The sequence below is a fragment of the Dama dama genome, chromosome 12 (assembly GCF_033118175.1).
Source record: "Dama dama isolate Ldn47 chromosome 12, ASM3311817v1, whole genome shotgun sequence".
In the NCBI taxonomy this organism is placed as follows: Eukaryota; Metazoa; Chordata; class Mammalia; order Artiodactyla; family Cervidae; genus Dama; species Dama dama.
Window position 1 is genome coordinate 78,178,654 of NC_083692.1, and position 24,244 is coordinate 78,202,897.

At 40.3% G+C, this 24,244-nt stretch overlaps 4 gene segments (V, D, J or C); all 4 read left to right on the top strand.

Annotated features, from left to right (window-relative positions):
• Window positions 1–428: 428 nt before the first annotated feature.
• On the top strand, window positions 429–1,348 carry LOC133067042 (T cell receptor alpha variable 26-1-like). The segment is given in 2 exon segments: window positions 429–526; window positions 969–1,348. Coding segments are annotated over 2 exon segments (420 nt in total).
• A 2,328-nt stretch (window positions 1,349–3,676) lies between these two features.
• Window positions 3,677–4,347, top strand: LOC133067043 (T cell receptor alpha variable 22-like). The segment is given in 2 exon segments: window positions 3,677–3,800; window positions 3,992–4,347. Coding segments are annotated over 2 exon segments (480 nt in total).
• Window positions 4,348–9,178: 4,831 nt separating this feature from the next.
• Window positions 9,179–9,873, top strand: LOC133067044 (T cell receptor delta variable 1-like). The segment is given in 2 exon segments: window positions 9,179–9,227; window positions 9,449–9,873. Coding segments are annotated over 2 exon segments (474 nt in total).
• A 9,218-nt stretch (window positions 9,874–19,091) lies between these two features.
• Window positions 19,092–23,840, top strand: LOC133067045 (T cell receptor alpha variable 22-like). The segment is given in 3 exon segments: window positions 19,092–19,152; window positions 19,370–19,651; window positions 23,740–23,840. Coding segments are annotated over 3 exon segments (435 nt in total).
• Window positions 23,841–24,244: the final 404 nt, after the last annotated feature.

The window sequence follows — 24,244 nt, forward strand, 5'->3', positions numbered from 1 at the left end:
GAACATCACTGCCTGCTCTGGAGTTTCTCATACATTTTCTGGAATGCGGATGGAAATTTTCATCTTCTTACAGTACAGAGCTCAGTACAGTTTTCTGGTATTAATTAATGTTTTCCATAAGCTTCATAGAACACAAGCCAATTTCTTTAAGGAACCAAATGATAGGACAATGGCTCTGGATAGACATATCATTGTGACTGGTGTTCCTTTTACAGAGCCAGACTTTAAACTTCACAGAGGATGGCAGCAGACACCGTGTGAGTTGGGGATGTCTCTCCTTCTTTGGGGGACATGACTAAAACAGGGCAGGAAGACCTAGACAAGGAACTGCTTGATCATTGGCTGACAGATCTTGGCAACAACACACTGATACCTGCTCTGGTTCTAAGTCTTCACCAGCAGTAGTTGTTTCTGTTCTGTGGAAACAAGCCCAGAAGCAGACACAGTCTGAGCTGTGAGCCCTTGATCCTGGTTTGTCCTTGGAGTATGAGGCTGGTGACTGGAGTAACTGTGTTTCTGACCTTGGGTAAGTGCTCTGTGTCTACAAGGGATGACTTGAGGGCAAAGGGCCATGAAGTGCTATTTGCTCTCTGCTCTCCCTCTGCTCTATTCAGCCTCATAACGATGGAATTGAGAACTGATCTATACATTTGCTAGGAAGCACAAACTTCTACATGACAGGTTAAATCATAGCCATGATCCCAGAAGACCACTTAGCAGTAACCAGTTTGTAGGAAATCCCTGCATTTACTGAGCAAAGGACCCATGAGATAAAGGCTATAGAGTCTCAGATTCTTGCCATGTGTCTTTGGTCTCTATATAATAAACACCAATGATATTTTGCAGAACATAGATAAAAACACTGGAATAGGGGGAGGTCCAGAGAGTTATGGGAATGTTGTACGCTTGATCCACAGAATTACACTGATTTGTGGTCAGGGGCTAATTTTATTTTCTTGACCCTTTAGGAACTGTGATTAATGCTAAGACCACCCAGCCCAACTCCATGGATTGTGCTGAAGGAGAAAATGTAAACCTGCCTTGTAACCACTCTACCATCAGGATAGATGACTATATACATTGGTATCGGCAAAATCCCAATCAGAGTCCACAGTATGTCATTCATGGCTTACGAGACACAGTGAACAACAGCCTGGCCTCTCTGACCATAGCTTCAGACAGAAAGTCCAGCACCTTGGTCCTGCCCCAGGTCACCCTGAGAGACACCGCTGTGTACTACTGCGTCCTGAGAGGGGCACATGGGGACAGATGGGGCTGCACCTGTGCAGTATCTCTGGTGGGAAGAAGCGGGGACAGAGTGGGGGAGCAGTCACGAGAGCAAATCTAGAGTCATCTGGAAGGAGAGTCAGAGAGCAGTGAGAGATGAGGAAAGTGAAGGGAAGGGAAAGGGAAGAAGATGGATAAGGAAAAGAAGAAAAAGAGGACATGGAATAAGCACCTAGTTTATTGATGCAGCTAAGAAGAACTTTGAGGCATGTCAGAATCATAATTTTAGCATAGCAATAAAGAGGTGTTAATAACTTGTTATGGCTCCTCCTCATGTCAATAAAATGTTGGTTTTAGTGTACTAGTCCCAACATAAGAAGTGGGAAACATGCAAATAATTCTCCTTGTACCAAAGGCTTCTTTCACTTGGATCCAGGGCCAAGTCCAGACTCTGATGTGTTATAGTTGTTCTACTTACCAGAAACAAACTACTCTTTCTCTGAGAAAAATCTGAAATGTTATTGTTGCTAGTCTAGAACATTCATATTTCCCATGAAGAAGTGTTTTGAAAGAAACAAAAATTAAGTGAATGACAATGTTTCACTTTCTTGGCAGGTCTGGAAATCCTGCTTCTATAAAGAGTTTTCATCATTTTTTATATTCCCTAAGCAGTACATGGGGCTTCCCCTTTGGCTCAGCAGTAAAGAATCTGCCTGCTGCAGGAGCTGCAGGAGAGAGACGAGGGTTCCATCCAGAGTTGGGACGATCCCCTGGAGGAGGGCACGGCAACCCATTCCAGTATTCTTCCCTGGGGGATTCCATGGACACAAGAGCCTGGCGGACTACAGAGCCTAGAGTTGCAAAGAGTTGGACATGACTGAAGCGACTTAGCATGCAGGTGTGCAAGCAGCACATGGGGCTTACCCTGGTGGCTCAGTGGTAAAGAATCTGCCTGCCAATGCAGAGGTCACAGGTTCAGTCCCTGGTTGAAGAACTGAAATCCCACATGTCTTGGAGCAACCAGGCCTACATGCTGCTACTACTGAACCATCCTTGAACTGTCCATCTGAATGTTAGTGCCTGCAGATCACTTCACTTTCACTGCAGTGAAAATATACAGGTCCTCATCTTCCATCCCTTTTACCCCCAAATCCACTGACAGAGAATCGATATTATTTACAAAGTCTGAGATAAGAGCACAAACTAAAATTATCTTCATATTGTTTCAAAAACACTTATTTTTCTCTAAAACAGCTTACTAAAATTAGCAAGCAGAATACAAAACTAGTAATCAACAGTTTTAAAAATGTATTTATGATAGAAATTTTCTTTAAAATAATTTATTTTAAAATTATAGATGTTATAATAAAACTTACAATTCAGTTTTCAATGTCCAACTAGTGGTTAGGATAACTAAAATTGCTCTTTATGCAGCCCTAGTCTAAAATAAATATATATAACTTTTCAAGTAATCAGTACCATTTTTACAGAATCTATATATATATGCATTAATATGTGATATTTGTTTTTCTCTTTCTGACTTACTTCACTTTGGTTAACAAGCTCTAGTTTCATCCACCTCACTAGAACTGTCTCAAATGTGTTTTTTTATGGCTGAGTAGTATTCCATTGTATATAGGTACCACAACTTTATCCATTCATCTGTTGATGGACCCTATTTGCAGGACAAAAATGGAAATGCAGACATAGAGAACAGACTTTGGACACACTAGGGGAAGGAGAGGGTGGGATGAACTGAGAATAGCTTTGAAATGTATACATTACCATATGCAAAAGAGATAGCTAGTGGGAAGTTGCTGTATGATGCAGGGAGCTCAACACGGTGCTCTGTGACAACCTAGAAGGGTGGGGAGGAGGTTCAAGAGGGAGGGGACGTGTGTATACTTCTGGCTGATTCACATCATTGTATGGCAGAAGCCAACACAACATTGTAAAGCAATTATCCTCCAATTAAAAATAAATAAATTTTAAAAATTAATTAAAAAAATACTGTTTAATACAGCAAAGTGTTCCAGCCAATAGGGGCAACTTCCAATACTGTGCTGATCCATGAGCACCCTTTAGAACCACAAGTGAGAGCATAAGGGAAACAAAAGCTGGATCCTCAGCACTTCTGGGAAAAAGCATTTCGTTATGGAAGAATCTACTACATCCATGCCATGTGAGAGGAAGATGGAGCTATACAGTTAATTTTTGCTTTCTTTTCCCTAAAATTCTCCCAAATTCCTAATCAGGGTCTGCCTTCTCCCAAATGTTCTCAGAAAGTATCCCTTAAGTCATAAAATAACGACTTTTCTATTTCCCCCTCTCACCCGCCCCTGGCCAGCACAGTCTGAGTTGGTTGCGGTGGGGGGTGGGGCGTCCTGTCCTCCTCACCTGAGCAGGATTTGTTGGGTGAGCTGATTGGCTGCAGGAGCAGGAACGACTTATGACACTCACTCCCTCAGGGTTTAGTGAAGTGTCTTGCAGTGAAAATGTCCCAACAAGAAGAGGAAGCATCATGGAGAGGCTAGCAGGCGCTGTGCTGGGGCTTCTGTTTGCCCAGGTTTGCTGTGAGTTGGGGCCGCCCCACAGGGAACCTGGAGGAGTGAGGCGCTGCTCTATTGTCGAGGGAGGGAGAGGAGCTGACAAGTCCTGCAGACTGTCTATCCTTCTCATCATCTGTGGGGGTGGGGAGGGCACTTTCAGGGTTTAGTAGGAGTTACAGTGACCCTCACAGTGACTGTTTCTCTTTCCTCATCAGATGTGCGAGGGGCCGATGTGGAGCAGAGTCCCCCAGCCCTGAGTCTCCAGGAGGGAGCCAGCTACACGCTTCGGTGTAATTTTTCCACTTCCTCACGGAGTGTGAACTGGTATCTTCAGAACCCTGGGGGCCGCCTCATCCAGCTGTTTTACATTCCTTCAGGGACAAAGCAGGATGGAAGATTAAAGGCCACCACAGTCCCTGCAGAACGCCGCAGCTCGCTGCACATTTCCTCTCCGCGGACCACAGACTCGGGCACTTACTTCTGTGCTGCGCAGCACGGTGCTCCCCGGGCACCTGCCGCCTCTACACGAACCTGCAGCCGAGGCTCCAGACACGCCCTGCTGTGTAGATGAAACACATACATACAAACACACATCAGTGTGTGCATAACAAGTCTTAATATATTTAATAAAACTGAAATTATACAGAATTTATTCTTTGACCAAGATGGAAATGATTAGAAAATCAAGGGCAAAGAGATGTCTCTAGAAACTCCAAAATATTTGGATTACATGCACTAACTTTAAAATAACTCTAGGTTAAAGAAACAGTTACACTGGCTATCAGAAAATATTTTGAAAGTAAATATTGTGAGAGCACATTATATAAATATGTCTGAGATGGAGCTAAAATAATATACAGAAGAAAATTTATCTTTTTAAATACTTATATTACTAAAGAAAGATGTTGAAACACTGTTATGAAGACTCAGCAAAAGATGATAGAAAAGCAAATTAAACCCAACATAAAATGAAAGATGTAATAATAAAATGTTCAATTGGTGAAATACAAATAAAACTATAGCAATAACCATGAAACACAAATTTAGTTTTGTTAAAATGATTAATAAAAGCGATATATTCCTAGGTATAATTATCAAGGGAAAAAAGAAAAAAAAAAGATGAATTATTCATATAAATATAAGTAATAAAGCGAACCATTCTACAGGCTCTATAATGTTATAAATGTAATGAAAGAATATCATTAACAAGTTTATGTCACTGAGTAAATGTGTAGAAGTAGATCCACACAGGTCAGGAAAATTTATTTTTTGACAAATGCAAAGACAGTTCAATAGAGGTAACAACATAGTCTTATGAGAAAATGAGGTTGGGATGATTATATATTCTTAGGAAATAATTGAAAATTGACATAAATATCACATCTTGTACAAAAAAGTGTGTACAGCCTCAAAATGAACCATATATCCAACTATAAAATGTAACATTAAATCTTTGAGGAAAAACATAAGAGAATATCTTCATGACCTAGGGTTAGACAAAAAGATTTTTGACATGACACCAAAAACACAATCCATACAACATAAATAACTTAGATTTCATCAAAATAAAAATGTTTGCTCTGTGAAAGACACCATTAAGAGAAGGAAAAAGATAAACCACAGACTGGCAGGAAATATTTGCAAAATACATTTTCATCAAAAAACTGTATTTAGAATACAATGAACTGTTCTAAACTCAACAGGAAGAAACAAACAATCCAGTTGAAACCTGAACAAAAGATTCAGACACTTTACGAAAGAGCTATGTGGTAAGGAAATAAACATATAGAGAGATGGTCAGTGTTATCAGTAGTTAGGGAAGTGCAAATTAAGCCACAAAGAAATACCACTTCACATCTATCATAAAGGCTAAAATTAAAAATACTGACAATGCCAAGTTCTGGCAAAACCGCAGAGAAATTGGATCACTCATACATTGCTGGTGGGTGAATGGTCCAGTTATTCTGGAAAACAGTCCAAGAGTTTTGCGTAAGCTTAAATACTCACTTACCTTACAACTCAGCAAAGCACATTCCTGGGTATTTATGCTTGAAAAATGAAAAGCTTACATTCACACAAAACTCTGTACCTGAATATTCATGACAGCTATATTTGTGGTCACCAAAAACTGGAAATCAGCCAAGTATCTTTCACTGGGTAAATGCAACTGTAATACATCTGTACGATGAGATCTTATTTACAGAGTTTTCTCAATTTTCAAGAGTTGTGTCTCAATAAACCATTTTCAGTTGAGAATATCATAGGTGGAAAATGCATTTAATATACCTAACCCAGCTTCCCTTAAATGTGCTCAACATTTATATTAGCCTACAGGTGGGAGAAATCATCTAAAACAGTCTATTTTATACAAAAATATTGAAAATCTCATGTAATTTATTGAGTACTCTACTGAAAGTAGGGCTTCCCAGGTGATGCTAGTGGTAAAGAACCTGCCTGCCAATGAAGGGGACATAAAAGATGCAGGTTCAGTCCCTGGATGGGGAAGATTCCCTGGAGGGGGCCATGGCAGCCCACTTCAGTTTCTTGCCTAGAGAATTCCATGGACAGAGGAGCCCGGTGGGCTACAGTCCATAGTGTCACAAAGAGTCGGACACGACAGCAGCAACTTAGCACACACACACTGAAAGTGAAAACCAGAATGGTTGTAGGAGTACAGAATGAGTGTAAGTATGTCGGTTGCTTACCCTCATGATTTCAGGGCCGGCTGGGAGCTCAGCTCACTGCTGCTGCCCAGAATCACCAGGGAATGTTATGCCACATGTTGCTAGGATGGGAAAAGATCAAATTTAAAAATTCCAAGTATGGTTTCTACTGAATGTGTATTGCTTTCTTACCACTGGAAAGTCAAAAAACTGAAATCAATGTCATAAGTTGTTGACAGTTTGTAGCGATTAAAAGAAACAGACTACTGATACATTTAGTAGCCAAATGGGGCTTCCTAGGTAGATCAGTGGTAAAGAATCTGCCTGTAATGCAGAAGACCTGGGTTTTATCCCTGGGTTGGGAATATTCCCTGAGAAGGAAATGGCAACTCAGTCCAGTATTTTTGCCTGGGAAATTCCATAGACGAAGGAGTCTGGTGGGCTACAGTATATGGGGTCATAAAAGAGTCAGACAGGACTTAGTGACTAAACAAATATAGCCTAGATGGACCTCAGGATGCTATGCTGAATGAAAAAAAGTCAATCTCAGAGGCAACATGGTGTATGATTACACTTATTGGATTATTATGATTATATACATAGTATGATTCTATTTATACAACATTCTCAAAAGGACAAAATACAGAGATGAAAAGATCAGTAGTTACTGGGGTTATAAAGAATTGCAGGCATGGGGAGGGTATGCAAAGAGGGCTTCTTTAGAGAAATGGAACAATTCTGTGTCATGATTTTAGTGGTGGTACAAGAACCTATAAATGTGATAAAACTTCACAGAGCTTCATATCAAAACCAAAGAGCACATATAAAAACTGATGTGTAATATTACAGTCTGTATTTTGATAAAAAATTTTATCAGTATCAGTTTAATAATGTATATGTGATTACTATATTAATATATATCTACATTTTATAACATCATGCTGCTGCACAGGCTGCTGTGGTCATTCATGATCTCCTCTGCTTGGTTACAAAGAATTTCAAGCCCAGGCATTCGCTGCCTGTCAGCACTCAGAAGTGAAATGGGACAGAAGAGTGGATGTCTCAGATAAATACAACCTTTCATTTCTGCTTCACTCATTCATGACTTATTTTGATCTTAAATTACATGAACTGGCACTTTTTTTGAACTTGTCTGTATTTTCTTTTCTACTTGTCTATTTGCCTTTGGTTCTTTTATATTAATTCATCTATTACAGCAATGAAACCAATGGAAGATTGACAGCTACATTCCACATGAACATGAAACAGTGTACAAAAGTTCAGTCACCAACTTCTGTGGGGTTGACATGTTGCTGTCTGCAGATATTAAGTTTTGTAGGAGTGCATCATAGTACTACATCAGAGAAAACTCCAGCATGTCTATCCTAACTTTATTTTACAAAGAGAAATAATAATGACTGACAAGTGAGACTGAATACCCTGGACCAATGAGACAGAAAATGTGACCTGATAATTCTGGGACACATGATCTAGTAAGTGCAATTCTACATTTAGAGTAATAGGATTGAACACCCTGATCCCCCTCAGTCTACTTCATAAGAATCAATATCAGATTTCAAAAGAATATTTTATTCCTGTTATAATTCCATTTAAATACAAGCCACTGAGTAGACTCTGAAATTCAGATGGACTGATTTTTTTAAAAATCATTTCATGTTGAAATAATTTTGTTTATTGAAAAACCCAAGTAGAGCCCTGGAACTGAGTAAAAAAAAATAGAGAGAGAGATACATTAATTATTTTGGATAAGATTGCTTTTCATTCAGGAGACCTAAGATCTGTGAATGTTTTAAAACAGTCACTAGATTCTGGATAGAGAAAAGAAAGTGAAGGCTAATGAATGAATAATCAGTAGATTATAAGCATGTTTCATAGGCTATACAAAGTTATATCTTAAACAGGATGGAAAAATTATTTTACTGAATAACTACTGATGTATGTCAGCTTGTTTAATCTTCAGTTTTCCTCAGTTCAAATCTTTAATATTAATTGCTTTCTTTATGCCCCTTTTCAGGATCTGCCAAACATAATGACCAGGGAAAAATAGGTAGAAAAAGTAAAGATTTGTGGTGAGCCAGACAGTAGTCATATACTTAAAGCTATGGTTTTTCCAGTAGTCATGTATGGATGTGAGAGTTGGACCATACAGAAAGCTGAGCACCAAAGAATTCATGCTTTTGAACTGTAGCATTGGAGAAACCTCTTGGGAGCCCCTTGGGCTGCAAGGAGATCAAACCAGTCCCTCCTAAAGGAAATCAGTCCTGAATATTCATTGGAAGGACTGTTACTGAAGCTGAAACTCCAATACTTTGACGACCTAATGCGAAAAACTGACTCATTTGAAAAGATGCTGAGAAAGATTGAAGGCAGGAGGAGAAGGGGATGACAGAGGATGAGATGGTTGGATGGCATCACCGACTCAATGGACATGACTTTGAGTCTACTCTGGGAGTTGGTGATACACAGGGAGGCCTGGTGTGCTGCAGTCCATGGGGTCGCAAAGAGTCGGACAGGACTGAGCGACTGAACTGAACTGAGACTTTTTCCATCTGTGCACAGACCGTGTGGTTGATCTACATGACAAACTCCACTTCCTGTTTTGGGGGAGAGTCACAAGGAACCCAGGTGCTATGTATATGTGCTCTCAGGCAATTAAAGGCACTGACCTCTCAGCTTGAGGCAGAATTAAACACATTTGCGCAGGGGAATCCATGCCTCATGCCGCTCTCCAGTCTGTTCTGGGTGTTCCTGGCCTTCACCTTCTCTGGTAGGGATGCTCTCAAACACGGGTGCGGTGTTCAGGGTGAAAGGACTGCACACAGGCACGTGGTGATTCACCGGGACTTGGGGAGGAAACGAGGACTGGAGAAAAGCAAGCGTCTTATGATTTCAGTTTGGTTTGTAGATATATGGGTCCAAAATCAGTATAAAGTATCCTACATTATTTTGTTCATTATTTCAACTCTGTTTTCTTATTTTTTTCCACAGGATCTGGTGTGGCCCAGAAAGTTACTCAAGACCAGCCAGACATAACCAGTCAAGTGGGGCAGTCAGTCACTCTGAACTGTCAGTATGAAGTAAGTTGGTACATGACCTCCTACTTCATTTTGTGGTACAAGCAGCTTTCCAGTGGACAGATGACTTACCTTATTCATCAGTATTCAGAATATGGGAATCCAAGGGATGGCCGCTACTCTGTAAACTTCCAGAAAGCAGATCACTCCATCAGCCTCACCATTTCAGCCTTACAGCTGGAAGATACTGCAAAGTACTTCTGTGCTCTCCATGAACTCACAGTGGTTGAAGTAATGGGAAAAGCTAAACAAAAACCCCAGAGCTTAATAAGAGAGAGCCTCCCTGCTGCAGGACTCCAGCTGAAATGCACACCTGCAGATCCCAGCAAGAAATGGTAATCATGTGGTTGCTTCATCTGTGGTCTGGATCATAGGATTTAATTCTAAATAAAAGCTTCTTCTTTGTTATTTGGTGTTATTTGTTAACAGTAATTTTCTACTGTTAACATTCTCCTCTTGAATTTTTGACTTTAAATCAATCATACAGAACATGTGTAAAGTTGTCTAAATTTGCTGCAAAAATAATTAAAAGTGACAGTTTCACTAAAATACACTCACATCACAAATCTGTGTATAGTTACTTGGAATCATCATAAAAATAATTTCCTTAGTCCTTTGTTCTTAGTCTTGTGTCACTGAAGGTACAATCAAAGAAGCAGAACCACCAGTGGTGTGGAGTAAGAAATTAGTTATAAAGATTAGAACTCAGGTAATTGCTAGATCTGGTGGAAGAGTGTGTGCAAAACTGTTATCTTGGTATCTGATGTTGAGACTGAACTCATTGCTTGTCAGCTAGAGTAATACTTGTAGAAGAAAGTTGGATATAGACCAAAGCATGGACAAACTATGACTCATAAGGACAAACTAGAACCATGAGGTGAATGGAAACCACAAAGGCACACTAAAATTTGTCTGTCTCACCTCCTTCAGTCTCACAGTAGTGGGTGACCTTAGGAGAAGTGGGTGTCATTTGGCATCATGCTACATGCATACTTGGCCCAAAACAGAGAAGATGAGGGGGAGGTTTGGTGGGAAGTGAAGGAGTTGTGAGTCAACAATAAGTTGAGCTATCAGATCAGCAGCAAAATGAGTGAGCAACCATAGTCCCTGGAGCCCTGTACCAACTGCCCAAACATAAAAACTATGGCTACTTCATCACAATCACCTTGCAAATGTTACACAAATTTCTTTCGTGGTCAACCCTAACCAAGAACAATATGGGAAGCACATTCTGGGAAAGATATTTCCAGTTAGTTTAGATGGTACAAAGCTGCTACAGTACCCTCTTTGTTAACCTGGCATCCATCTGTACTCTCTTAACACTTTTGAATAAAGAAAGCAAAACTATGCTTCTTGCTAATGTTGTTGTTGTTGTTCAGTCACTAAGTCGTGTCTGACTCTTTGTGACCCCATGGACTGCAGCCTGCCAGGCTCCTCTATCCTCCACCATCTCCCACTTTGCTCAGATTCCTGTCCCTTGATTCGGTAATGCTATCTAACCATCTCATCCTCTGTCGCCCTCTTCTCCTTTTGTGTTCAATCTTTCCCAGCATCAGGGTCTTTCCCAATGAGTGACTCTTCTCATTGAGAGGCCAAATTACTGGATTTTCAGCTTCAGCATCAGTCCTTCCAATGAATATTCAGGGTTGATTTCCTTTAGGATTGACTGGCTTGATCTCCTTTCAGTCCAAGGGACTCTCAAGAGTCTTTTCCAACACCATGGTTCTTGCTAATATAATGCAGTAATTCCTCATTCAACCCAAAAGATTCTAACCTCATCCTGCAAAGATTATAGCAAGTTCATTTATCCACTTGGGGGTGAAGTTATTTTCTTTTCTAGCTAAGCCACATTCTCCCATTGAATCCTTTATCTTCACTACTGAGTTATAATAAGATAAAAGATTGACTTATATTAGCATATCTTATGTTACTACAGGCAGGCAAATGGGAGAGAGGAGTTAAAATTGGTTAATGTAATACATAAATATATTCATATCAAAATGAAAAACAAATTCACATAAGTATTATTGTTCTCATTCCTGCAAATGGCCACATGATTATTGCTGGTATTTATAGCTACCTCATCTATTACCCATCCCATAACCTCTTTGGTCATAGCAAGCATTTCCACTCACTGCTATACTTGACTTCCTATAAAACTATCTCCTTATTCAGAAGCAATGCTATGAGGAAAACCATAAATTTGAATAAGGAATTCTGCACATCCACCACTCTGGTTTTGGCAGAAAATTGCAACCTTCACTGCAAGGCATTGAAGGCAAATTCAAAAGTCTATTTAAGTGGAAACAATCTTGCCAATACCCATGGAAATTTTCCATATTGTATTCTAGGAAACATCATTAAGAATGATACCTTACTTGAGATCAGAAGCAATAGAAGCCACCAAGGTAAAATATTTTTAAAGTGCTTAAAGAGAAAAAACAAACAAAACTCTCAAGGTAGTATCTTATGAACATGAAAATGTATTTTTAAATTGTGTTTGTTATAAATCACTACTAAGAGTTTTGAAAGTTAGTGCACAGACTGATAAACTATATTTGCAATATGTATTTCTGAAAAAGGACTCAGATGAAGATTATGTTAAACAGAATATATTAAAAGTTCCTCAAATCAATAAGAAACCAGATAACTAGAATGACAAAATCTTGGAGAGCCAACTGAGAAATGTGATATCCAGTAGCTAATAAATATATGAAAACTTTAATGAAAATAAAGCCTTACCTGAGGGTTCCATCTGGGTCCTTTCAGTATTCTGAGTGTGTCAATGTGGCTAGGAGAATATGACCCCAGGGAATAGGGAAAAATAATGACTGTCTCCAGGAAAATAAGTGATTAAGTGAACTTCCTAGAAGCTTCCATCATTGAACTGATGTGGAGTAAAGAACAAACAGTAATAGGTCACAGACCTGGACATTGAAGGAGATGTAGGCTTTACTAGAACAAAGAAAGTTGGTATTTATTGAGCTTACTCTTTGTCAGGCACTGTGGTTTGCATTTCAGATTCATTATCCAATTTAAATATAAAAATCCTGTGAGGTAGGTTTCATTATTCCCATTTTTTTAATCTATGGGAAATGAGCCATAACTCTCCTAACTGTGAAAAGCATCTCCAGCTTTTATTGCCAGCCAGAGTATATCTTTTGAGGGGGCTCCTTAGAAGCAAGATGTGGACTATGGAGAAGCACTTGACCCCAGAACATAGTGCCTAGAAGTCTTAGTGGTGGTGACAATCCTGGTTTAAACTGGAAGTTAAAGGGAACTAGGGAAAAAATGCCAAACCATAGATTCGATTGCCCCAGGATCAGTAGATGAGGAAATCATCCACTAACCAGTTAACAGTGCTGGATGCTTTAGTAAGTTTCTTGTGTAATAGTGTGCTGGGAAAAACAAGGGCTACAAGGAGATTTTATTCCTTTAACACCCTAAGCTTGTCTCCCTATCAAGACCTGTGCCCCTTGTCTTTGCCTTCTCTGCTGTGATGCTTGGTTGTTGTTTAGTCACAAATTTCTATCTGACTCATCCTCAGTGATAGTCACCTACACACTAGGCCATCAGTGAATTCCAGCCTTTTGAGTCCTGGCTGCCTGGACTACTTGCTTGGTGTCCTGTGATAAACACTGAATTTTGCTTCACTGCAATCCACATGAGCAAGTGGACCCAGGAAGGTTATATATAACCTTGGGTTGGACAACCATGGGTTGCCATCTCCTTCTCTAGGGTATCTTCCTGACCCAGGAATCAAACTTGCATCTTCTGCATTCTAGATGGATTCTTTACCACTGAGTCACCTGGGAAACCCAATATATATATATATATATGTGTGTGTGTGTGTGTGTGTGTGAGTGTGTGTGTAGTGCAAAAGATAAAAGTATTTCTAGAGTTCACACTATTCAAACTCTAAAATAAAAGACTAAGTTGAACTCATTTGGATTTTTTTATCTAGATGTCAATATTTCTACCTTGCAATCCTCTTCAAGCAATATTTATTTAATTTACCTAGTGGTCAATTGGCTTGGCCTCTATTTCAAATAATTATGATGGCTTTAGATTTCAGGATTTTGCCTTCTTAGTTGAAGGAATGCTCCCTGCTGTTGGAGACATATACTTCCTGGTTTGGACAAAGCCCCTCCAATATGTGGGTAAATTTTACCAAGGAATTAGTAGTTTCATCAGAAATAAGCTCCATAGTGAACGAGGTTTCTGAATGGTGTGGTCTTGGCCTCACATTCTTATCCTCAAGCGGTCTGATTGCTGCAAGTGGGCTGATTGCTGTGATCTGGAGGGGAAAAAAAGGAAATTGATTTGTAGTGACTTCTGTGTGTGTGTCAGGGCTTCCCAGGTGGTGCTAGTGGTAAAGAACTCACCTGCCAATGCTGGAACATACGAAATGCAGGTTCAATCCCTGGGTCAGGAAGATCTCCTGGAGGAGGGCATGGCAACCCACTGCAGTGTTCTTGCCCCAAGAATCCCATAGACAGTAGAACCTGGTTGGTTACAGACCCTGGGGTTGCAAAGAGTCACACATAACTAAGCGCCTTTCACTACACTACACTAATATTTATCTAGCATTCCCTCCCCAACCATATAATCATACTTCTAAGTAGGAGACGTTAATGAGGCTTTTCAGATATTCCTTTATTAACCTTAGCTGCATCTCTTTTCTTGGGAATTTAGTCAGAATTTGGCCACTGATACGCCTTCCAATCCTGTTTCACTTTTCATCACACAATTTAAGTTTGAGTAAGTGGAAGGCCCTGCTCTGACTTTTAGCACCTACCCCATACTGTTTAGGTGAGACGGAATGAGGTTGTTAGATAGCATCCCTGACTCAATGGACGTGAATTTGAGCAAACTCCAGGACATAGTGGAGGACAGAGGAGACTCGTGTGCCTCAGTCCACGGGTCACAAAGAGTCGAATGTGACTTAGTGACTGAACATCAACCATGCTGTTTCCTTTGCTTATTTCAGTTGTTCACTGGAAAGAAGATTTTGTAGTCAGGCACCTCCAGATTCTAATATTTGAGAATGTGAAGAATGACACTCTGTAGAGAAATCAGTTTCTCTGACTGACACTGTCTTTCTGAACAGGAGTGAGCAGCCGCTTGACTGTGGAAGAGTGTCCTGCCTTGCTGTGGTTCAGGAAGGAGAGAGCGCCAATTTCACCTGCAGTTCCCCTTCCAGGTCTTTCTATGCTTCACATGGGTACAGATGGGAACCTGAAAAAGCCCCAAGAACCTGTTTGTAGTGAGTGCAAATGGGGATGAAAAGAAGCAAGGACAAGTGAAAGTCACTCTGAATACTAAGAAGGGTGACAGCTCCATGTACATCTGAGGATCCCAGCCTGAAGACTCAGCCACACACCCCTGAGCCTCCACACAGTGCCCCTCAGCCCCCTGCAGCCCACACCCAAACCCAGGCCTGCTGCTGCTCTGGGACCAGCGCCGAGGAAGAGCCATTGTCAGAAGGAAAAGGGAAAGTCAAAGAAAGACAGTGTTTTTGGTAATCAGGGGGAAATGCAGACACAGATAAACAGGCATTCCAGTCACTGTAGCTCCCTCAACTAAATGGACTGCTAGTGAACACCAGGAACCTTGACTCCTACCAGTATATTGGCCACATCATTGAGTGAGATCTCTAGCCTTCTCTTTTACCATGATTTAAAGTGCACCAAATGATTATTCAAAGATGTCAGACAAAATGATGTGGCTCAGCTAGGGCAACACTTAAACTTTATTGTTGCTACATCCTGAGACTAGACCTTCTATGGTATTTCTTCACGTGTATGAATGCAACATGGAGACGTGCCTTCTTCTCACACACCTGACATGGAAATCTGCATGTTTTATACCACAACAGTCAATTATGTCTCATTAACTCATTGGAGATTTTGATTTTGGTTTAGTTCAACCTTCTGCATTTGTGAAAACCACTCAATATCTGAAAGGAGCAATGATAGGGGAAGTTCACCACTGTCTCCTGAGAAAGCTGTATGTGGGTCAAGAAGGTACATTTAGAATCAGACATAGAACAGCAGACTGGTTCAAAATTGGGATTGGAGTATGTTGGGGCTGTTATTGTCACCTTGCTTATTTAAGTCTATGCAGGGTATATTACACAGAACCCTGGGCTGGATGAATCACAAGCTGGAATCAAGACTGCTGGGAGAAATATCAATAAACTCAGATATGTGGATGACACCACCCTAATGGCAGAAAGCAAAGAGGAACTAAAGAGCCTCTTGATGAGGTTGAAAGAGCAGAGAGAAAAAACTGACTTGAAAGTCAACATTCTAAAATTAAAAGCAAGGCATCTGGTCCCATCACTTCATGGCAAATAGGTGGGGGAAATATGGTAGCTGTGATAAATTTTATATTCTTAGGCTGCAGAATCACTGGGATGGTGACTGCAGCCATGAAATTAAAAGACACTTTTCCTTGGGAGATAAGCTATGACAAACCTACATAGTGTATTAAAAAGCAGAGGCATCACTTTGCCGACAAAGATCCATAGAGTCAAAGCTACGGTTTTCCCAGTAGTCATAAATGGATGTGAGAGTTGGACCCTAAAGAAGGCTGAGCACAGAACTGATGATTTTGAATTGTGGTACTGGAGAAGACTCTTGAGAGTCCTGGGACAGCATGGAGATCAAAGTGGTCAATCCTACTGGAAATCAACTCTGAATATTCTTTGGAAAGACTGATGCTGAAGTTGATTCTCTGATACTTTGGCCACCTGATGTGAAGAGCTAACTCACTGTAAAAGACCCTGATGCTGGGAAAAATCAAAGGCAGGAGGAGTAGATTGGCAACAAAGGATGAGATAGTTGGATGGCATCACTGACTCAATGAACACATGAGTGAAAGTTGCACATGTCCTAGTCTTTGCAACCCCACAGACCATGGAATTCTCCAGGCCAGAATACTGGAGTGAGTTGTCTTTCCCTTCTCCAGGGGATCTTCCCAACCCAGGGATTGAACCCAGGTCTCCCAAATTGCGGGCAGATTCTTTACCAGCTGAGCCACCAGGGAAGCCCAAGAATACTGGAGTGGGCAGCCTATCCCTTCTCTAGCAGATCTTCCCGACCTATGAATCCATACAGGGTCTTCTGCATTGTGGGTGGATTCTTTACTGATTGAGCTATCAGGGAACATGAGTTTGAGCATATTGGGAGATAACGAAGGACAGAGAAGCCTGGCATGCTCTTGTCCACGACTCGCGAAGAGTCAGACACAACTTAGTGACTGAACAACAACAACAACAACTTAATATGCAAACCCCAGAAAACACTCTTATCAGCTTAGAATGGGAAGAAATTTAAGCCTAGGGAGGAACAGGGAGGAAATGGGGCACAAAAGACTCAGTAGGAAATTTGCTCCAATTGTTGACCTCCAGGGGGTGATGTTGCATTAACCGGAAATGTCACCTCTAATAAAACTCCATTTCACTTCTATGAACTTCTGTACCTCACAGCTCACTGAGGTGCACATTTGAACAGGCTCAACACCAGGAGCAGTGATTATCAAGGAAGCATCTCATTGATAGTCACTAGATCTTGCTTGCATGAGGATCCTTTGAATCTCAATTTCCCTGTAATAGGACTCAGCACACTCTGGCACATTCCTTCCTTCTCCTCGGGGAGATCTTACGCAATATGGCTCTCAGCTTCCTTCTTTTATAGCCCTGTTCTCTAGCACCCTTCTCCTGTTAGGAATGTTCTTCATAGGGAATCAGTAACATCATATTCCATGCTCCTGCCTCTACAGAACAGAGTTCTGGTTGAAATCTGAATAGAGACATTGTCTCCTTATAGGTAGGTCTGTCCTGGTCTCACTGATTCAGCATTGCTGTTGCAGAAAGTACTGGAGCCCAGTCAGTGACCCGCCTGACAGCCACATCACTGGCTCTCAGGGGCCCCCTGAAGTGGAGATGCAACTATTCCTCCCTCTAGTGAACTTCCCTATCTCTTCTTGTATGTCCAGACAAGAGAGTAGGAAGAAAAAAGGTTTGCTTTATCTAGAGGTTGCCTGTAACAGGCATTCTAGGTTAAACACATTTTCATGCAAAGTTCCAAGTGACCCACTCAGATTGCCCCTCTCCTCTTTTCTAATTCAACTTCTCTAATACCCACTGTGTGCCCAATAATAGATATTGATTCTAATCAACTTTATTTTTCTACACCATTTCCCACAGTTCCTTTAGTGAACATTTGCTGTAATCTCGAACTGTTCATCTGATCCTCGTGCCTGCAGATCACTTCAATTTTACCTCAGTGAAAATATATGGGTCCTCATTTTCCATGCTTTTTACCTCAAAATCCATATTCACAGAACCATTATTATTCATAGAGTTGGAGAAAAAGCAAAGACTTGCCTTTCATATGTTTTAAAAACCCTTATTTTTCTCTTAAAATAACCTACCAGAGGCAAAAAACAGAATAAAAAATAACAATAGTTAACAGTTAAACTGTATTTTGTGTAAAATAGATAACTAATGGGAAGTTGCAATATAACAGGGAGCCCATACTGGTGCTCTGTGAGGAACTAGAGCATTGGAGGGAGGCTCAAGAGGGAGGGGAGAGACATACATGTGTGTGTATATATATATATATACACACACACACACACATACATACATTTATAAAATACTGACTGATTCACTTTTACAGCAGAAATTGACCCAACAATGTAAAGCAATTATCCTCTAATTAAAAAAATAATAATAAAATTCATTTAAACATGAAATTTTATTTAAAATTTATTTTTAAATTATGTTTTTAAATTAATTTATTATCTTAATTGGAGGATAATTATTCTGCAATATTGTGGTGGGTTTTGCCGTACTTCGACATGAATGAGTTTTAATAAATATAAACATAAAACTATTAGTTTTAATAAAAATAAAGCTATTTACAATTCTACTTTCAATGCTCATCAAGTGACAAAAAATAATATCACTGTTTATGTAGGTTCAGTCTAAAATAAATAAATATATATATATATATATATACACAAAGTAAACCTGTCTAATATTGCAAAATGTTCCAGCAAAGACTCCTATGAATACTGTGTTGATTCATGAGCACCCTTCAGAATCACAGGTGAGTGCATAAGAAATGCCAAAGGGAATAGAAAAAAAAAAAAAAAGGCTCCTGAGAACTTCTGGGAAATAAAATTTCATTTTGCAAGAATCTCCTGCATCCATGCCAGCTAGATAATTAACGTTTGTTTTCTCTTCCCTAAAATCCTCCACAAATTCAAATCAGAGTCTGCCTTCTTTGCAATGTTGTTAGAAAATGACCCTAAAGTCCTAAAATCATGACCTTTCTATTTCTCACTCTCCTCACTCTTCTCTAGTCCATTCTGAATTGGTTGAGGTGGGAGGGCGGGGCTTCCTGTCATAAAGTGAGGGCCTGAGCAGGACTTGTTGGGTGAGCTGATTGGCTGCAGGAGCAGGAACATTTCCACAGCAGCTAATGACACTCCCTCCTTCAGGGTTTAGTGAAGTATCTGACAGTGAAAATGTCTCAGTAAGAAGAGGAAGCATTATGAAGAGGCTAGCAGGCACTGTGCTGGGGCTTTTGTTTGCCCAGGTTTGCTGTGAGTTGGGGCTGCCTCCCAGGGGCATCTGAAGGATTGAGCAGCTGCTGTATTGTTAAGGGAGAGAGAGGAGCTGACAAGTCCTGCAGACTTTCTATCCTTCTCATCATCTATGGGATCGGGGAAGGAGCGGGTGGGGGTGGTGGTGGAGGCACTTTCAGGGTTTTGTAGGAGTTATGGTGACCCTCGCCTGTGACAGTTTCTCTTTCCTCATCAGGTGTGCGAGGGGTGGATGTGGAGCAGAGTCCCCCGGCCCTGAGTCTCCAGGAGGGAGCCAACTCCACGCTTTCGTGTAATTTTTCCACTTCCCCAATGAGTGTGAATTGGTATCTTCAGAACCCTGGGGGCCGCATCATCCAGCTGTTTTACATTCCTTCAGGGACAAAGCAGGAAGGAAGATTAAAGGCCACCACAGTCCCTGCAGAACGCCGCAGCTCACTGCGCATTTCCTCTCCGCGGACCACAGACGCGGGCACTTACTTCTGCGCTGCGCAGCGCGGTGCTCCCCACGCACCTGCGGCCTCTACAGGAACCCTCCCGGGGCTCAGCCCCTCCTCCAGCCTCAGTCACACCGTGAGACCTCCACAGGGCATTTGCAGTGCTTAGTATTCCTTACGGACATTGGTATAGGTATAACCACAAACGCTTTTTAGCCCTACAGATTTGTGTTGGTCTTTTCCCTTCTCAGTCTATCTCCTTCTGCACTAGAACCTCTAACTTGTAACTAAAAAAGTAGCTGATAAGAGGACAGAATTAAAATAAATATTTCCCACAGTATGCCCGACTCCAAAACAGTAAACATTGAAAGCAACTAAAGGAAGAGAGAAATCTTATCCGGCTTGGTTGGGTGTCTCAAGAATGTTCAGATCTGTCTCACTGCGATGTATCCCAACAGGCAACAGCAAGCACTGGTATCCCATCCTATGAGTGCAGCAAAGTGAACAGAAAAGATTTGCTCAATGCTTAATATGAATTTGACCACTTACAAAATATTTCTTATAGTTCTGGATGCAAGAAGTCTAAAATCAGTTTCGCTGTCTATAGCCAAGGTCTTGGCAGGGCTGATTCCTTCCAGATTCTCTGAGGAAGAATCTGTTTCCTTTCCTTTTGTAGCTTCTGGAGGCCACTTGGATCCATGGCTCAAGACCCCTTCTTGAATCACTCCAAAAATGGCTATTCAGGTCTTATGCCCAGTTTTTATTCAGACTGTGTTTTTGTTATTGAGGTATATAATGCCTTTGTGTATTTTGGATATTGATCCCTTATTACAAATATCTAGTCTCCGTCAGTAGTTTGCCTTTTATTTTTGTTGATGGTTTCTTTGCTGTGCTTTAGATTTTAATTTGATTCAGTTCAGTTCAGTTCAGTCACTCAGTTGTGTCCGACTCTTTGTAACCCCATGAATTGCAGCACGCCAGGCCTCTCTGTCCATCACCAACTCCCGGAGTTCACCCAAACTCATGTGCATTGAGTCGGTGATGCCATCCAACCATCTCATCCTCTGTCGTCCCCTTCTCCTCCTGCCCCCAATCCCTCCCAGCATCAGGGTCTTTTCCAATGAGTCAACTCTTCGCATCAGGTGGCCAAAGTATTGGAGTTTCAGCCTCAGCATCAGTCCTTCCAAAGAACACCCAGGACTGATCTCCTTTAGTATGGACTGGTTGGATCTCCTTGCAGTCCAAGGGACTCTCAAGAGTGTTCTCCAACATCACAGTTCAAAAGCATCAATTTTTCAGTGCTCAGCTTTGTTCACAGTCCAACTCTCCCATCCATACATGACCACTGGAAAAACCATAGCCTTGGCTAGACAGACCTTTGTTGGCAAAGTAATACCTCTGGTTTTTAATATGCTCTTTAGGTTGGTCATAACTTTCCTTCCAAGGAGGAAGCGTCTTTTAATTTCATGGCTGCAATCACCATCTGCAGTGATTTTGGAGCCCAAAAAAATAAAGTTTGACACTGTTTCCACTGTCTCCCCATCTATTTCCCATGAGGTGATGGGACCAGATGCCATGATCTTAGTTTTCTGAATGTTGATTTATGTTAGTTTGATTTGGTCCCTTTTATTTATTTTTCCTTTTGTTGCCCTTGCCTTTGAGACAGAAAAGAAGTATTGCAAAGAGAAATGTCAATGAGCTTAATGCCTATATTTTCTTTTTCAAGTTTTAAAAGTTTCAGGTCTTACATTTTGGTGTTTAATCCATTTTGAGTTTATATTTGTATACGTTGTGAGAAAATGTTCTAATTTTAGTCTTTTCCCCATTTCAAGAAGCTATATAAAATCATTCAGAGTAATATCTTTACATGGCCGCAGAGGGGCAACACTGCTTCAGAGACAGTTAACTTTTGTCCCACATATACAGATTCTTCAACTAGCCAGAAAGGATCCTTTAAATATCTGTTAAACTTTTATCTCCAACTTTGCTTCAATTTAAATCTCTGAATCTTATATGTAAGTAGGTATCTATCTATCTACCTAAATAGTATCTCTGTATATTTTAGTCTAACAGTTTGAAAAATATGGCTTTGAAAATTAATATTTCTTTGAACAGCATGTTTTATCCTTTGACATTAAGGCCATATTAGTTTCTCTAATATAAATTTATAATGTTTTCACCCAGATATATCCCAGACTCCAATCATACTGAGTTAATCAGTGCCAGAATTCCCTTACCCCATTCTTTACTAAGAAATACAGTGTAAGTTCCAGTTCAAGCAGCTCCTCCATCAGAACTACTCTGACTGAGTCCAGAAGTGAGCCCATTATCATTTTCTTGGGCCCATCATATAGAAACACATTTCTCTTTAGTAGCTTTTATCTGAATGTACTTGTACTGGGAGCGGGTTAACTGAAGATTGCTACTTCTGTTTCTTTCTTGAATGAGACCCAAGGATGACCATTTTAGGCACTAGTAAATATATATTGAAGACATGCATGGATGAATGAATAAATAAAAAATAAAACACACCAAAAATTCAACAAACAATAAAAAATCCCCTTAGAGAGCTGGAGTAGATGGAATTAGATTGAGGAGTGGGAATGGTTATTATTGTCTCCTGTTGAACTGTGATGATGTTTTTCTTTGATAGTGTCTGAGATGACATCAAATACAGAGAACACAAACTCTTAAAAAAAAAAATGAGCTCCTTAATTTCTGTTTCTATACCCTGATGTGTTGACCTCTAAAGCCAAATTGGTTCTTAACATTTTTGTATTTTACCTGTGAGAATAAGGTGTAACTCAGTATGAGAACTATCAAAAATGTTTCATTACTGAATGATCATGGTCCCATATCTTCTGAATTCTGCAGAATTTTCCTAGCTAATCTTATCAATTTGGAGACAAAAGATTCTCCAGAACAAATTATTCCAGTGCTTCTCAATTTATTTTCTCCATGCTTATTCTGGAAACATTTTATTTGCCTGATTTATATTTTATAAGAAGTATAAATTGAAATTGATCTAATTATATTTTATTAATTCTTAGGATCATGTAAAGTGTGGAAACCCCAAATGATGGTGTTAAAATGTAAATTCCATCAGGGCAAAAGGACTATGTATCTTTATGTTCTGCTCCATAAACTTTGCTTGTAATGATATATTATGCCCCTTGTGTATCCTCAATAGACTTTAATTAGTATTTGTAATAAAAAAGAAATGCTCCCTACATACTAATCTTGTGACTTCATGGGAGTCTCTCTCTTCCCCATTGTAAAATAACACTAGTCCTATTAAAACATCAAACTGTCCTGATACATGATTTTTAACCTTCTAGGAGGTGTAAGGAAAAGGAAGAAGGGGATAGTGTGAGAGAAATTCTCACCTGCACTTTTATCCTTGTAGGGGGTCATTTCAGATTCCCAATGAATTTAATTTTCAGTGATTCTAATTTAGCACAGAATGAGAAATACTACTTTTGAGCTAGGGGTTTAAGAGAAAGCCCTTGTGAGAGAGTGGGGCCTAATGAAAGAATAAAAGCAGGTGTGAACTTAAAGTCAGAGCTCTAGCTGGCTGAGAAGAGCAGAAGAGGAACTGGAGTTGCCACTGAGCACTGGTGCCAGAAACAATGGACAAGATACTGGGAGCATCGCTTACGATTCTGTGGCTTCAACTGGACTGTGAGTTGCGGAGGAGAAAACCTAGGATATCTCATTAATTAGGGGGACTGGGAAAACTGGGTTACAAACAAGTTCATGCAGATAGAAACTTTAAGAAATAAACATATGTCTGTGGAACTGATGGCTTTTTATCTCTTTAAGTGGGGCCGAGTGGTCAACAGGAGGAAAAAAGTGACCAAGAGCAGGTGAAAGAGAGCCCTTAATCTTTGACAGTCCAGAAAGGAGAGATTTCCATTCTGAACTGTAGTTATGAGAATCTTTTTTTTTTTTTTTTTTACTACTTCCTATAGTACTGGCAATACCCTTATATAAAGGCCCTGCATTCTTGATAGCCATACATTCGGTTGTGAATGAAATGGAAGAGTGAAGATTCACAGGGAAGTTTTCCTAAATAAGCGTCCCAGACAGCTCTCATTGCACATCACAGCTTCCCAGCCTGGAGACTCAGCACCTACTTCTGTGCAGCAAGCGCACAGTGCTCCCCAGGCACCTGCAGCCTGTACCCAGACCTACAGCCGAGGCTCCAGTCACACCCTCACACGCAGACACATACAATTTGTCTGTGCATAAAAAGTCTTAATATATTGAAGAAAACTGACATTATACAGAATTTATTTTTTGACCAAAATGGAAATGATATGGATCAAGTGCAAAGAGATATCTCTAGAAACTCACAAATATTTGATACATATTTAAATCTTCTAACTTTAAATAAGCCTAAGATCATGGTATCTGGTCCCATCACTTCATGGGAAATAGATGGGAAGACAGTGGAAACAGTGTCAGACTTTAATTTTTTGGGCTCCAAAATCACTGCAGATGGTGATTGCAGCCATGAAATTAAAAGACGCTTCCTCCTTGGAAGGAAAGTTATGACCAACCTAAATAGTATATTAAAAAGCAGAGACATTATTTTGCCAACAAAGGTCCATCTGGTCAATGCTATGGTTTTTCCAGTGGTCATGTATGGATGG